We start from the raw sequence: 15390 nt of genomic DNA, 5'->3' as shown, positions 1-15390 counted from the left end.
TAGCTCGACAGCAGCTTCGAAATGGCAAGGGTTCGAAGGTCACGTGACCCGCAATTTTCACTCACAGGACAAGACTCCGACAAGTCAACTTGTCAAGCACCTGCACGTGCATATTCACTCCCCCCCCTTCTGCACAAAGGCAGAGATGCCGATGAATTGTAGTCAGACGCTAACAGTAATAACCGAGCGCAGCCAAAACGCTTACTATGTCGGAACTTTTTGCGTGGCATTTTGATGTATTAAAATGTACGATTCTATTGTGATCAAACAGAGCTCTCAGCTCACCTAGCTCTCCCCTTTATAAGTCACGTGAGGTCATGTGACGTGTCGGATCCCTTGCCATCTGGCATCTGGCATCGGCCCACCAATTTTTCGCCTTGAGCGAGAGTGAAATTGCAAGTTTACGTGATCGTGTGTCGATTTCCTCCAGCGCTAATTGTCAAGTCTGCTCGCTGTAGATGATCTCATTGACGTGCGCTATCCATGTTTAACCACAGGCTCGCAGTCTGACGTTTGCACAACAGCAACTCATCTAATCACTCTCACAAACGGACTACAGCATTAATGTCGGGGTCCTGCAGACCGCCCACTCGATCTTCAACCAATAGCGAGCCCAAGTTCGCTCGGACGAGCTATCCATGGAGATCAACTTCGTGTTATCGCATTTCATGCAACCTTTCCTTGATCTATCCAATCAAACTGCAACCATTCTGCTTTCTTCCCCTGCCCCACCTAATATCGCTATCGTAACACAAGCTCAGATCATTCTCGTTGATATATTCTACGACTTTACGCGTCAAGACCTACCCCCGGGCATTGGGGATGCTCACGACTCCTTTTTTGCTCTACAAACTGGACTCTTTCAGCGTTTCATGTCATGGGACCCAGTAGAGCTTCGATCCGATGTGAGTAACACATTTGCCGTCCTTTGCCAGTTAGTGACCTGTCTTTAGCCTGATGAAACACAGCCATCGCTGCCTGCTCAGTTGAAGACCAAAATTTTCGAGATTGGCGAGGTTTGCAGCAGGCTGAGAAAGAGGGAACAAATGCTAACATACGTCACAGCTTTATATCAAGCTTTTCCCAGACCAGCTATCGCGCTCGCCTGCTGTCGAAGGATTTGTACAGAGCGTATGGGAGCTCATCGGGTCGAACCGGCTCCCTGGTGTTGCGGACGACTCTGTACGTTTTCAACTTTTTTGTTTTGTTTTCTAACAACCTCATTGGCATCGGCTTGCCAGCTTGTTTCTCAATCTTTGCATTTTATATCCACCGCAATTCGGTCGAGTTACTATAAATCGCTCTTCTCCTTGCGCGAAACCATTGCCTCTCTCGTACAAGGCGTCATAATTCCTAATATTTGACTACGCGACCATGAGATGGAGCAATTTGAAGATGAGCCACTTGAATTCATTCGGCTTGATTTGGCTTTCGGAGGTAGTAGCGCATCAGAAGTTGCAACTCGACGTTAGGCAGCCGCAGCGGGAACATCAATGGCGAAAATGACATCGATCCCACGTGCCTTCACCAGGAGAGGTTGCAGGGGGATGACTTCACCGTCCTCACCACCGTCCACCATATTCAGATTCGTTTGCGCCGAATCAATAAAGGTGTCAGGCGCCACACCATAGAATGGGTTTGGCCAAGAAGCAACGTCATATTCAACCTTGGGTTCAGGCATGAGACTCGCCCGCGCAACGGTCTTTCTCGCGAGAGAAGTTAACGGCTGCTTGATTCCAGTGATGGGTGTTTATGATGCAGTTGCTCAGAATTCCGCTTTTTTTTGCTTTTCGGTATATTTTGCAAAGCCTATCATCTTGCTCGTTGATGAGCTTCTTAAGCATTTTCATTGGTTTATTTGTCGCACTTGTTTTCTTTGCATTTACTATCACCTACGTACGGTACGGTATCTTGGCCAATTTGATCATGAATCTGGATTTTGAATTTGAGTGGGAGCAGGGCTGTGCGTTCTGATGGTCGTGGCGCAGAACTTGCCTAGACTGGTGACCAGCCCCTCTATGAGGCAAACCGTCGATAGTTCGAACTTGCCTGGTACATAATCAAATGCCCAATTAGATCTGTTGTTATGGGGCTGGGTTAGGATGGGTGGCTATAAGGAGCAAGAAGTTGGATGTTGAATGACATTGACAGTACTAGGATGACCACGCTCAGGCTGCTTCTCCCAAACACATGAGCCACTCACCTTTCACCCTCTCTGCCTCGTGTCCCAACCCTTGTCGACACCCAAGGCAATGAAATGGCCTTCAAAAGCAAAAGTGTCAAGCGTTTCAGTGTTCGTGGTTTCCTCGCAGCGATCCTGCACCCATTCATGACATCCCCAACCGACGCCCCTGGGGTGTTCACCTTGGGCGATAGCTGTAACAACGTAGGAGATTGGCACACGCTGCTCTTGAACAACGAGCTTTCTTCGCAGTGCGAGCTCGAACACATGGTCTGCTGCAAATGCACCACCAGCGTCGAACATGAATTCTTGCTCCTCCATTTCCGCCATCCGACACAACACCACGCTGTCGCTATCCTAGTGTTGGACAGGACATCGCGTCCGGATTATGCAGAGAATAATCATGGCAATGGCTCGTTGAGATCGGTTGGCATTGGCCAATCAACCATAGTCTCCCCCTCGGTATCTGCAACCCCCGCCCACGATTCCATCTTCACCACCCCCAACAACGGCTCTGCCATCGAATCATACCTCACTAAACGATATGGCCAGCACAAGTACCTTTTTAACCTCAAGTCGTCGACTTTTCCGCTTCCGCTCGTCCTTCGGCGATGCAAGTATCTGTGCTGTTGTGCGTGCTCCGCAAGCATTCTCCAACTTATCATGTGTGGCAATACCAGTGTTACTGGTACGCCTACACTGTTTGGGAGGCGCTCAAGAGGCTTTTTCCTGGGTGCCGGGAGACAACGCTGAGTGAGGGGCGCTCTCGCTTTTGTGGGCAGGAGGTTAGGAAGGCGGAGAGTGTTGGGGCGGTGTGTGAGCTGTATCGCGCTGAGTGGGCGCGTTTTGAGAATGCGGTGGAGGAGAGGAGGAGGGCGAAGGAGGAGGAGGTGCACCGGGTGAGTGTTCTTTTTTTGGATTGGTTGGGCTGTTTACTTATTTGTTTTTACAGTTGAGGATGGAAGGTTTGGTGGAGGGACGGGCTCAACGTCAACCAGAGGTTGACAAAGAGAGGAGGCATCGAGAGGAAGTGGAGAGGAAAGCAAACGAGGCAGAGAGGAGAGCAGACGAAGAGAGGAGGCAAAGGGAGGAAGAGAAGAGGAAGGCAGATGCAGAGAGCAGGAGAGCAGACGAAGAGCGGAGGCAAAGGGAGGAAGCGGAGAGGGAGTATGAGGTTGAACTGAACCGAATGCAAGCAAGAATGGCCGAGCTCGAGCGCTGTGCAGTGTGATACTGGTGTAACAATTGCTCTCATTTCCTCGTCATCGTCATCCTCCTCACTAATAGATCCAGTTGCAATGTACATTACTATTAGAACATATCAGAATTGACCTTCCTGTCTCAGACTCTCGATCGGCATGTAACTTTGACTCTGGACGAGAGTGTTTACTACCGGTAACGCAGATCCTTCCGCTTTCAAGTTAAAGGATACATCAAGGATGCATTTGCGGACCTGTTCCTCAGGCGCGACTGTCTTTCCCTGCACAAAAGCATACTTTATTGGGAGCAGCAAGGCGTGTATAAATCTGTCAACCAGTGCCTTGCGCCAGCTTGTTTCATCACCATTTTATATATCGGTAACATTAATGCGAATGGTTCAATGCTCTGAGCGAAACAAGGCGTTTAACAGCTTTCCCTCGCCAGAATCGTAATAAAAGCAGGGATTTGGGGGTTACATGAATTCAGACGTAGTTGCACTGAAGGACAATTGTAGATGGTGATTGCAAAGCCAGCGTGATATGTATGTCTATCACCTTGAAGAAGGTCTTAGAACGCGCCAACATCATAGATGAATGACTACACTAGCATCCATCCCCTCATGATCCCAGATTATTGATAACCACTTGCAGTATCCTGCGCGTAAAGATGAGAACAACGGATGGTTGAGAAGAGTCATCACAAACCTGAAGATTAAGGTAAAGTACTTCTGTAAATGTCGAGTGTGAACTTGACCACACGTTCAAAGACTGCGGTGCTCTGCCCGACCTTGGACACCTGAAGAAAAAGGGAGGTGCCAGTCGAGTCTTCACGTTCAGTTAACTGCTGTAGCATCCTGGTAACTTTCTCTCCTTGATGATCGTCGAACAAATGACTAGAGACACGCCGCCCACTTCGCTGCCATGCAAAGTCAAATTTGAGTCCGGGGGAATCATCTTTCGGGGAGTCTTTGACTTTCTTCTGAAGTGACTGATTGCAATATGAAAGGTTGGCGCTAACTTTGAGCGGACCGCAGGGGCCTGCACCAATCAGTAACCTATATAGCTAGGTGAAAGCGGTCACTCACTTGACAGCTCGCTATTGAGTATCGCTGAAACAACGACAGCACGAATGGGATTGCGGTTATCGCGGTCAGCAGTGACTGCGAATGAAAACTCGACAATCCTGGACCCCCGAACAGCATCGACAACCTTCCCCTCAATTCTGGCGCACTGTTGATCAGCAGCAAGAGCCGCTGCTTGAACCTTGGAAAACCACATCTTGCTTGTAGCCCAGCTCCACATGTCTGAGTGGAGAGTTGCCGTTGCTGACAGCCCCGCTTTTTGCTTGAGAAGGTATATGACAACATCTTCCAGACATTCATCAAGAGCAATGTGTAGTACTGTTCTGGCAGTCCAGTCCTGCAAAGAAAGATTACAAGACGGTTCAACGAGGGCTTTTACGACGGGTAGCAATTCGCTGCCGCTAGTGTGTACTAAGAGGAAATCGTGGACAGGGGTAGAACCGTCGACTGTGAAATTGACATCCGCACTGCGTTGATGAAATTTGCGAATAGATTTGTGTGATGGGTCTTGCATCAACGTCAAAACAGCCATGTGCAGGATGTCTTTAGGTAGGTTGGCCTCTGTTTGTGACAGCAAGAAATCCATGGCAACCTCGCTTCCAATCACAGCTGCCCACGAAATTGGAGCATAGAAGCCGTCATGAATGAAAACCTCAGGTTTGATGGAAGAAAGCTTGTTGAGATCAACGCCCAGCTTCAGGAGAACACTGAGACAGTCAGGGTTCTTGGTTATGGCGAAAATCAAGGGAGAACCCCAACCAGGGGCAACATCCTCGTCCGGTAGATCGGGGTGCTGCTTGATGATGAATTCGACCATCCATGGCTTTCCAAGGTCAAGCGGGATGCATAGAAGTGATGGTAAAGTCACAGCGAGACCCAACCACCTATTGCTAGCAAGTATGAGACCCGGAATATTGTCTTGAGTCGCAAGCACGAGATGTTTCTTGGTGTTTTGACGAAATTCCGAATTCAGCTGTGACAGGGTGGTCATAACGCAGGGATCCTCCTCCGAAACACATCTAAGATGCTTCCATCCTCGAACTGCATAGCTAAGCAACGTATGGTCTTCCCTGACATCCGTAACATCAGCTAAATTTTCGCCTATATAAGTATCGTTTCTTAGCTCATATACATGAAAGATGGTAATGCACAATTTGCGCAGACCTCATCTACGAAGTCGCATAACACATACGTAATCAACAACTCGCAGATCCGTGCGTGCATGTCTGAGGTCGATTGATCAAGTATTCCTGGTTGCATAGTGCATCAGCGAATGAGTAGGATGACGGAGTTTAATATATCATACTTTGACGCTATAATGAGACAGAGCGACAGCACTAGTTTTCTTATCGTAGGCCACAAGGTTTCCGCACGCGGCCACGATGTCCAAAGGGTCCATCACACCAAGGTTTGGATTAAGTTTTGATTTTCCGACTTCAATCATCATTGCTTCTTTGAGCTGATCAAGCATCAATGGGGTGAGCGCGCCAGCCAGCCAAAGTAAATAACTCCGAGCAATTTGGTCATCGCTTCGTCCTCTTTGTTTGATAGTCTGAAAAACCCTATCATACGTCTCGTAAAGTCCAGCTGGAAGGTTATTGAGGGCTTCCTTGATATCTACAAGTCTTTTGCAAGCCACAATTTCGTCCAGTTGACACTGAACCCAGCGAAACCTGTGTATGATCATACAATAATGAATTTCTGAAAAGCGAGCGGAAAAGGTTTTACTTACATGCCCTCAGCCTTTTCTGACAATTTCTTCAAAATTGTGTTCTTCAGCTCGTCGGATAGGCATAACAAACACATTTGATTCTCCAGCTGCTCAGTAATGTGGACCAGTATATCTCCTGCCTCGTCTGTCAACGACATGGTGGGGAGAGCATTGAAGGCATCTTGGATGGGTGGCTCGCTTCTACTGGTGACAAGTGATAGGGTGACGCTTGCAGGGGTGGGCCTGACGCACCAAATATGTAGGCGTTGAGTATGTTATGTGTGTCGTTGCGAGTATCAATCACTTTTGAGTGCTTCTAGCAAGATTAGTCCAGGCAGCCCGAAATCGCAGTGTTCAAGATGTGTTACCCTCTGTCATCCTTAAATGAACAAGATGCAGGCACCTACATCTCAACATCCCGATCCCGATCCAGATCCTGCATTTTGACATCTTCACTGTCGGCAGGCCCCTTTTCATCATCATCAGATTCCATTGCAGAAGGCCACCCCGCCCTCCCCACCATCCTTTCTACCGTACCCCGATACATAGCATTATACACCTCTTGCTTTGCCACTCGGTGCAGCTTATTCGTGCACTTAAATATCTCTGCGCTTGATCATCAACACTGAACAACATAAAAGAAGAGAAGTAGGAAGCATACTGAGGAACCTTTCGCTGACCAAGAGGCGAAGGGGGGCATTGCTTATCGACCCATTACCACCGTCCGTGTCATTCTCATTTTTCTTTTCTTTTCCTTTACCGTTTCCACCATTCACGTCCTTTTGCTTCGCACCTATCCCAGCACCAAGCGTCTTGCACACAGCCAACGTCTCCGTAGCATGCGTAGGTGCCATATGCAAATACTGTGCACCCACTTGCGCGAGGAGCAACGCATGGAGATGGTTCTCGCCTGCTAACGTTGATAAAGACAACGCAGTTTTTAGGTGAGATCTGCGCCAGAAATCAGTTTGTAAGCATGAGTTGGTTATGCAATTTTTGGTGCGAAATAAAGAAACATACCTGGCGCCAACAATCTCCCCCCTCGTACCCGCCACAGCTGCTTGCATCACCTTCCCAACCGCTTCACGCATCCCTCCCATCCCGTGACACCGCTTGATCGCAGACCCAGCCACTGCATACGTCTCAGCATCCAACCAGCCGCTATTGTCACTGCTAGCATCTTCATTCACAACAGTGTTCGAGTTCTCGTCGTGAGCCTGGGCTTGGGCACATAGTCCTATGCGCAACAATGCTTCCCCAGCGCATGCAGCAGCACCTACATACCCAGCCGCTGCATTGCGCTCATCATCCATGGATTTGGCAACGCGATAGCATACGCCTGCGCGTTCGGTATCTCTGAATGCATGTGCGAGGTGTGTGGCGTGGAGGGTTGATGTGGAGGGTTGATGTGGGCGCTATATGAGTGGAAGAGGTCGTGAGTGTGGGTTAGGGTGAGTAGTGCATTTAGGTCTGATTCTGCGGAGTCGAATTCGGAGCGTTGTACGGATATCTGTGTTTGAGGATGAGATGAGGTATATGAGGTAGTGAAATGTAAGTAAACGTACCGCAACGAGCTCGCATAAAAGATCAGCTGTGAGTCTTACTGCACGCTGTATTATTTTGTCTCTATCTGCTAAGGAAGCCCAGAGCGGCACTGAAGATAAGTGAGCGTCAGGATCAACACAATAGTGATTAACGGCGCGACAAAAAGATATGAAACAAAGCTTACGTTCAATATCCTCTCTTTTAGTATTGAGAATACTGATTGCTGCTTCGGCGCAGAGCCGTCTCTTTGGGTTTCTGCCCACTGGGTCCCGTTTCGCAGTGGCGCTGACGAGAAATGTAAGAAGGAGAAGTATGAGTGGGTGGTATGGACTGCTAGAGGAGGGCGCGGAGGGAGAGGAATCTATACGAGTTGCATAGTTAGGACCCAGGGGGAGAGAAACACGAAAGAGAAACGGAAAGCATACCTGGACAATACCATCCTTGAATCCCTCGAGTGCTCCACTATCGACAATTTTGTGGAGCGCGATGAGCCTTTGCTCGGCAGCACGAATGTTTCCGGAGAAAGTACAGAATATGGTACCGGAGAGCAGTGTATGAATAACAAAGGAAGCATGAGCAGGGTCTGATTGCGTGCTTTCCTCCTCTTGTTTGGGTTCCACATCTGAATGGTTGATGTGCACTTGGGAATATTCGCGAGAGGGAGCGTTAACGTCGTGAGCAGTTATAGAGTTCCAATGAGGAAGTGCGTCATCATCTGGTTTGGCGTTTACAATCGCATTAATATTACCCTTGTCATTCTTAATTTTGCCGTCCTTGTTGAATATCAAGCCAAGCATGGCCTCCGCGGTATCAAGAGCAGGCCCTACTTGGGCCCATGCACCTGCACGAAGGAGGACACGCAACCTAATGACGTGAGTGAGGAAAATAATCCGGGAGTGGTGCAGGGCTGGTATTAGTAGCAGCATTAGATGAAGGGAGCGGGGTAGTAATTTGGGTGATTGATGCTAGGTGTGCACCATATACGATGCCTAGAGGGTCGGAGGGTAAAAATGACACAATGAGGCGTCTGAGGATAGCACGTGCGAATTTTGGGAGATGTGGTAGAGGAAGGGAAGATAAATGCAAAATGAGAATGGAGGAGTGTGGTGATGGCAAAGCGGCCGAAGTGAAGGATGCTGAAATGCGATGATATGGTCAATTGTTTATGTCAAAAATGAGGAGACTAACTTTTTGAGCGATGAGGAGGCCTTTGCTAAGTGCTTTCTCGACCTGATGTACTTGTCAGCATGCACAAGTGGCAAAAAAGAACATGACGCACTTCGGAATGAATACCTACAGCCCAGTCACATCCTCCCTCCTGCGAGCCACTCTCCATGACTCTCATGCCGACTTCGGCCAAACTTGTCCAAGCATGACATTCTACTAATCAGGTGCTAGGGCAGGCAGTGCTAAGCATTGTCTTAATGAACGGAGGGAGAGAAAGAGTGAAAAGCCAAAGTCTAGATGAGTCGGAGGAAGTGCCAGAAGCCCTGGAAGTGCAAGGAGTAAGATTGCTGGAGGGAGCAGGCGGAGTGCTGGCATCGGAGAGTCTGGGGGTGGAGTGAATGACGAAGATCTCGGCATCGGCGAGGTCGAGATGGAATGTGTGCACTGACGTTTTAGCGGACGTGTATTTGTGTCGTACATTCACTGCGGAAACGAGATTTTGATCAGAGGCTATTCCCAGGTAGACAGGAAGAATATTCAGAGGCAAAACGTACCTAGCTCATAATCCGACACTAATGGGCCTCGCAGGATTTAGGGAGGCATTCGAACACCGGGTGTAGCCATAAAACGACTCCTCAACATGCCGAGGAGCCGACTGTTATTGCTGACTAACAGTATGATGTCGCAGATAAGTATCACATCGGGGTTATCAATATTTAGGATAGGTTTACACGTTGTACGAAATGTGAAGAAAATATTTGGAGTTTGAACTGACATAAAGAGGGACATATAACTTCAAATTTAGTCATCGTTGTGTACGAAATTCAAAATATGAAATATCCACCATTTTTTCACGGACTATACGTCAACACAAATAATAAATATAGTCAGATTTTCAGCGTCTGCTTGAATTTTAAGTTTAATTATCACATAGAACTTCATATGAAACTTGAAGTTTACAGCTGTTTGCATAAATGATGACAGTACACGACTTTTTGGGAAAGAAGAAAAATTAAATATTCTAGTGTGGCACTTCGTCTTGTGCCACAACAATCAACCGCAATCAACATCGATGTATCAAAAAATCAGTCACGACGTCAAACTCGCTGCCGTCAATCTCTACGAGCGTCATCACCTTTCTCTTCAGGGCATTCTCGCTTGTGTTGGACAACTTGGATTCTCGGAAAGTACTTTCTGGCGTGTCCTTAAACTTTGGCGCAAGACAGGCAACATTGTTAGCCCCACCTGTAGCCTTCTTGGTTTCTTCATTTCTGAGTATGAATACACTATGAGAGTGTACGAGATCGAGACATTGTGTGGTGGTGGAGGTACTGAGTAAAATCTCACATTCGGGTATTCAAGAATCAATGGTCAATGAACTTCAAACAATTGTACCTTCCTTGGGCTTGGGGGGGCGACCAGGGCCGCATTTTTCGTTTTCTGGTGATTCTAGTTAGGAAGTGGGTTCCACGACAATTGTTTCATCCCCTGGAGAGATGTCATACTGGTCCCTGACAGCCGCCGTTATCGAATCGTCGTCAGAGTCCATAGAATCAGAGGATATTGAGTTTGTCATTTTCGACTCAATCGTAACTCACATACATGCGGGATGCGTTATTTACTGCTGTGTAAAATTTATTTATTTATTCTTCTTTCTCAAAAAGTCGCGTACTGTCATCATTTATGCAAACAGCTGTAATCTGCTGCTATATGCTTGCCAGTGTTTTAAGTTTTGTCCAACAATTAGGGGTTGCCAAAAATTTGAAGTTTACACCGGCAACAAAATGGGGTGACAAAACTTCAAGTTTCGCCCTTTGACAAAATAAATCGCCTGATGGTCGCCCGCTCATCGTTCAATCGTCGCCCACTCACCACCTGCAACAAGCACAAAATGGCGATCAAACTGTTTCAAATTAGCATGGTTGTTGCTTATATTTTTATAACAAAATACTAGTCTGAGAGGTTCACAAATGTATACACTTGTGAGCATGAATGAGAAATTTGAGCTAGTGAGGGTATGAACAAGATAGGATACGAAATACAACTTTAGAAACAACATAATAAACTGATTAATCACGAGATAGGGATAGAATCACTGCGTGACGGGTGGAAACCGTCCATCGTGCGAAGTGACTGACCGCCCAGGTTACCTTAACATTTTCTAGGCGACTCTCCAACTCCATTGAGTACATTTTTGCAGTGAAATCAGGGTAAATCGAGAAGGGATCGATCATGCCATCGTGACAATCCGGCGGGAGATATCTCTGTGCAGCAAACGAAAGTTCTCCCATCAGTGTGCCATAGATGTATTTGATGCTGGCAGGGACAGGGGTCAATGTTTGGTCTCCTCGGGGGTAGAAGAGAATTTGGCTGTTGCCCAAGTGCGTAGATGCCCTACTGTACATAATACCATCGAACTTGAGTGTGGCACGTACATAGTATTGCTGTTCGTCATCTCAGAAGGGTATATAGGTCATCAGGCACTGCGCTAGTGATTGCACAGTCAGTCACCTGAATAGCGTCATTCATGGGGTCCTCAGCAAACACTTGGCTGGAATTTTCAGCGCTCTTGGGTGCATATACTCTATCAAAGATGTCCCTGCACTCTTGAATAGCAGGTGGACAACCCGGTCAAGCCAGCCAGCGGCGAAACATTGTAGTCTTGATATATGAATTAAGCATGGTGTTCTCGAGCTCCCCTTAGAGACCATTAGTCCACTTGCTCATTCCGTATTCTCATAGTGACTCACCAAATTTGTGATTTACAGGAAGCCACTGGAGTATTCCAATCAGGTGCTTGAAAGGAAAACACCACCACAAGTGGGCGGGACCGAATAGGAGTAGGTAGTCGTATATATGGAAAGCTGCATGGTGGTTCAGACGCAGAGAAGAGGTAGGATGGATCTCCTTCAACTTTCCAACGTAACTAGCAATGTACAAACGATAGGCTTGTGCCCTTCTTGTAGTCATCATTCGTGCACATGCAACATAAACTGCACAGACCAGTTCCATAGTATGATCAAGAACCATTCTGAGGCGGGCAGCAAGTTCAGGAGAAGAGTGCGAAGTACCAGCTCCCCACAAGCTCACAAGGGCAATGGGAAGGTAGACTGGGATAAGCATTCGCCACTCATCAGCCTTGAGTGTCCCAGCAGAGGCCTCTCCAAAATTACTTGGAACTGAACCCAACCAAGTAGGGATGGATGTATCTTGGATGACATTGCAAATGTGTTTAAGTACTTCTGCCGTGCCAAATTGATGTTCTTCTTTAGGGGCAGCTAAAGGCTGTTCATGATGCTGTATAGAAACATTGAGAAACTCAGGACAATGGACATGGTGAATGAAGAGCTTACCCACTCAAGAAGAGCTTTAACATAATCAACTTTAAGTGTTCTACCAGCTTTCTGTGGCATACAACCCAGGATATTGCAGACAAACTTCAATGGGCCCACATTCTTGTGAAGCAGAGAATTTTTCAACGCGTCAAAACATTCATCCAGTTGCCCATTATTGGAAACGATCTGGGAAACAAGGAGGGCATTGATTGTAGATGTTTGCCTCATTTCCTTGGATGACATCGTCCCTGCGGGTACTTCACCAAAGTCATGCGAAAATGCAGGTGGGGTCGATGTCGATGTATTTGACTGTGAAGTCAAACCGAGGAGACTACGAGTGTGATATGGGACTAGACCTTCTAATATACAGTGCATTGGATCGACAATAAGCTGCCATGAAGGGTCCCAGTATGATAGATGCCAAAGTTCAGAATAATGCACACAATGAGCCTTAAATAGCCTTTCACGCTCAGAGGACGTGGCAGCGTCTCGCCACTGCTCTGTGTATTGCCGAAGTTCGTTTCTATCACGAGGTTCCCAATTCTCATAGTCAACCTGTCCATAAGTAGACTTGTGGTAGCATTTGCATGCGCTGCAGTAGAAATGACTACTGACTCCAGCCAGAGAAGAGAGATGACGAGCAGCAGGAAGATCACAAACAACCAGGGCAGCAGCACTACAAGTTAGTCGACCATTAGGGTAACACGCGGTTTTGGAAAACTTGATACCACGCTCCCATGTGTCCACCAAATCGTTGATGAGCGGTCGGATGTAATGGTTGAGATTCTTGAGAGACGGCTGCTTTGGACTGGGAATGATACCCCCGAGATACATGTTCTCCGGCTTATATCTGATATCCAAAGGCAGATTCAAGCACGCCATGGAGATTATTCTGCAAGACGTACTAGCTCCCCACACATTCATCCCTTCAGGATTGAAAAAATCCACATGAAAGGCGAAGGCATAGCGTCCTTCCTCTCCTCTGTCGATAAAAAGCATCTCAGGCTTCAGGCCGCCAAACTGACGTAGGAACTGGGCTTCAAATGGATTCTTGATGAAGGGTGGAAGAGGAGACTTAATGGAGTCCATGAGTTCATCACAAGCTTCATCCATCACGGCTTCCACATCTCTATGAGAAAAGAGACCAGAAAGATAGTCTTTGAAGTCGTGATATACGAAAACCTTCCTTGGACGGGACCCTCCTTCAGTGCCAACAAGTAAAGCATCGCTGCATTCGGTCCTGGGTGTAGGACAATGCGTGCAACATTCAGGATATGTTGCAGTCGTAAAGCCTGGTGCATATGTCGGAGGATAGGTGAAATGACAACTACAGACAGCGTATGCAATGGTTTTGCCAGTGAGATGAAATTTGGTCTCTGCGCCTTCCGAGGTCAGAGGAATTTGCCTGAGGATATTTTCATGCGAGGAGTCAAGACTGCCGTCCGACCTCCAAAATGAGAGGGATAATATGACGGAAATTATCCTTATGATGAAATCACAACTGCACCTGCTGACCCCCATGACAACTTTGCATGCCACGCAAAGGAACAAGACAACTTGGCTGATCTCGTCTGAGCGGTCAACTGGAGCTTGCTGCAGAGCGTCTATTAAACGGTAAGCACGGAACCATCATTGACATACTCATGACTTACCGGTATTAATCTCTATGGGTACTTGCAGCACATCCTGGTAGCTGCCGAGCTGGGTAGCCAAGTCATCCATCTGTGCTGCGATTGCCTTCTTTTGTGCAATTACAGCATCTGCCCCTCCATTGATGTTCTTCATAGCTGTGCGAAGCAAAGATAGCTCACAACCAATGTCATCAAGGTTACAGGGATGCAACAATAAGCGAAAGCATCGCTGAATCTGGGAGTCGATATTATTGAGGATATGCAATGCTTTCAATGTGCGCCAATTGCGTTTCAGCTTTGATATGGTCTCTCCATCAGCCTGGCTATTGCAGATGTGAACAATAAGGGCTGGGAATTATCCGCGGTAAGGGACAAATGTCTGAGATCGTCCGTGATAGAGGAGACGGTAGATTTGCCAGCGATGGTATGTGCAGGGCTTTCTGCCTTTACATGCCAGACATGAGCTGAGATTGAACATTCTGCTATTAGCACCCCCTTTGGTGCGCCTTTCTCGTTGTATCCCCCCTTTCTAGTACACTCCTCACAAATGCACCGTGTGAGCGCTGCACGGGACGCAGGCATCGAGCAAAAAATGAGCTTGACGGCGATGACAGTATGTACCGTCGTTGTCTATGGGTCGTGTTGTGAGGCTTGCAAGCTGAAAGAGCCTGAGGTGACTATTTAAATTGAGAACAACAGCAAGGGAAAGTGACTTACAACAGTGATCAAGAATACGAACAACTGAGAACAACGTGATAAGAAACGGCAGCAACAAAGTACGAGGTGCTTACCTACATGGACACCACCCAGATACAACTGTGACCAAACATGGATGAATGACATAGAGACGCTATAAGAGGAGATTAAGTCAGGATAGCAACATGATTGGTATGAGTACATACCGGCCCCGCGTCTTAAACCTATCTCCAATTCGCGTTAGTGATTGATTGAAGTTGGAGTGCCGTACAATCCAGGACAATGAATCAAGTTGAAGTCCAGCAGACACAACAGTACAGACCATTGTATCTGAGGAGGAGAGGATAAGGGATAGCCGAGGTGACAGTACAGACCGTCGTATCCACCAGTTGAAGTCCAGAGACATGGCAGTACAGACTGTTGCATCAACAAGTCGAAGTCCAGCAGACACAACAGTACAGACCGTTGTGTCAGAGAAGGAGGAGAGGATAAGGGATGGCGCCACAGTACAGACCATTGCGCCAATTGAGGTTGAAGTATAAGGTAAGTATAAGGTATATATACAAGAATAGAACAAGGCAAGACTCTGAATCAATTCGTCTGAAAGTACAAACACCTGCTAACAAAGTCACATGCAAAGCAAACTCAACCCGACTCAAAGTCTCAGCCAACCAGTACAAACACCTGCAAATAAAGTCATGTGCAAAGCAAACTCTTGAAACCCAACTCAAAGTCTTGACTCTTAGCCAACCATACTCCTATACCATCTATGCTATATTTAGGGCTCAGCAGTCTGTACTGCTGAGTCTCTTTGACTCATAACCTCCATCACCTAGCAGTCT

At 47.3% G+C, this 15390-nt stretch overlaps 8 protein-coding genes across 8 annotated transcripts; 3 read left to right on the top strand and 5 right to left on the bottom strand.

The window, feature by feature from the left end:
- Positions 1–668: 668 nt before the first annotated feature.
- DFJ58DRAFT_671017 (uncharacterized protein) lies at positions 669–1364 on the top strand (the record flags this gene model as incomplete). The annotated part of the gene is made up of 4 exons (XM_041382913.1): positions 669–905; positions 954–1016; positions 1129–1182; positions 1242–1364. The coding sequence occupies 4 exons, from the start codon at positions 669–671 to the stop codon at positions 1362–1364; spliced, it is 477 nt and encodes a 158-aa protein (XP_041235882.1).
- Positions 1365–2257: 893 nt separating this feature from the next.
- DFJ58DRAFT_736261 (uncharacterized protein) lies at positions 2258–3413 on the top strand (the record flags this gene model as incomplete). Its single annotated transcript, XM_041386767.1, has 3 exons — positions 2258–2782; positions 2863–3081; positions 3135–3413. The coding sequence occupies 3 exons, from the start codon at positions 2258–2260 to the stop codon at positions 3411–3413; spliced, it is 1023 nt and encodes a 340-aa protein (XP_041235881.1).
- A 680-nt stretch (positions 3414–4093) lies between these two features.
- Positions 4094–5454, bottom strand: DFJ58DRAFT_870232 (uncharacterized protein; the record flags this gene model as incomplete). Its single annotated transcript, XM_041394290.1, has 2 exons — positions 4094–4419; positions 4467–5454. The coding sequence occupies 2 exons, from the start codon at positions 5452–5454 to the stop codon at positions 4094–4096; spliced, it is 1314 nt and encodes a 437-aa protein (XP_041235880.1).
- Positions 5455–5763: 309 nt separating this feature from the next.
- On the bottom strand, positions 5764–6150 carry DFJ58DRAFT_671020 (uncharacterized protein; the record flags this gene model as incomplete). The annotated part of the gene is made up of 1 exon (XM_041382914.1): positions 5764–6150. The coding sequence occupies one exon, from the start codon at positions 6148–6150 to the stop codon at positions 5764–5766; it is 387 nt and encodes a 128-aa protein (XP_041235879.1).
- Positions 6151–6443: 293 nt separating this feature from the next.
- On the bottom strand, positions 6444–9367 carry DFJ58DRAFT_870225 (uncharacterized protein; the record flags this gene model as incomplete). The annotated part of the gene is made up of 11 exons (XM_041394289.1): positions 6444–6778; positions 6855–7125; positions 7195–7589; positions 7679–7684; positions 7740–7828; positions 7904–8080; positions 8156–8626; positions 8697–8855; positions 8904–8949; positions 8999–9080; positions 9104–9367. Coding segments are annotated over 11 exons (2161 nt in total), but the record flags the coding sequence as incomplete, so codon positions are not given.
- Positions 9368–9916: 549 nt separating this feature from the next.
- DFJ58DRAFT_822837 (uncharacterized protein) lies at positions 9917–10296 on the top strand. Its single transcript, XM_041392080.1, has 2 exons — positions 9917–10182; positions 10240–10296. The coding sequence occupies exons 1-2, from the start codon at positions 9959–9961 to the stop codon at positions 10262–10264; spliced, it is 249 nt and encodes an 82-aa protein (XP_041235877.1). The 5' UTR covers positions 9917–9958; the 3' UTR covers positions 10265–10296.
- Positions 10297–10955: 659 nt separating this feature from the next.
- Positions 10956–11511, bottom strand: DFJ58DRAFT_671028 (uncharacterized protein; the record flags this gene model as incomplete). The annotated part of the gene is made up of 2 exons (XM_041382916.1): positions 10956–11330; positions 11434–11511. Coding segments are annotated over 2 exons (453 nt in total), but the record flags the coding sequence as incomplete, so codon positions are not given.
- Positions 11512–13650: 2139 nt separating this feature from the next.
- DFJ58DRAFT_847939 (uncharacterized protein) lies at positions 13651–14954 on the bottom strand (the record flags this gene model as incomplete). The annotated part of the gene is made up of 9 exons (XM_041393542.1): positions 13651–13668; positions 13737–13825; positions 13874–14008; positions 14033–14175; positions 14474–14529; positions 14570–14593; positions 14648–14702; positions 14755–14772; positions 14923–14954. The coding sequence occupies 9 exons, from the start codon at positions 14952–14954 to the stop codon at positions 13651–13653; spliced, it is 570 nt and encodes a 189-aa protein (XP_041235875.1).
- Positions 14955–15390: the final 436 nt, after the last annotated feature.

The sequence above is a fragment of the Suillus subalutaceus genome (assembly GCF_016647625.1).
Source record: "Suillus subalutaceus strain FC151 chromosome Unknown DFJ58scaffold_258, whole genome shotgun sequence".
Lineage (NCBI taxonomy): Eukaryota > Fungi > Basidiomycota > Agaricomycetes > Boletales > Suillaceae > Suillus > Suillus subalutaceus.
This window is presented reverse-complemented; position numbering and strand designations above follow the sequence as displayed.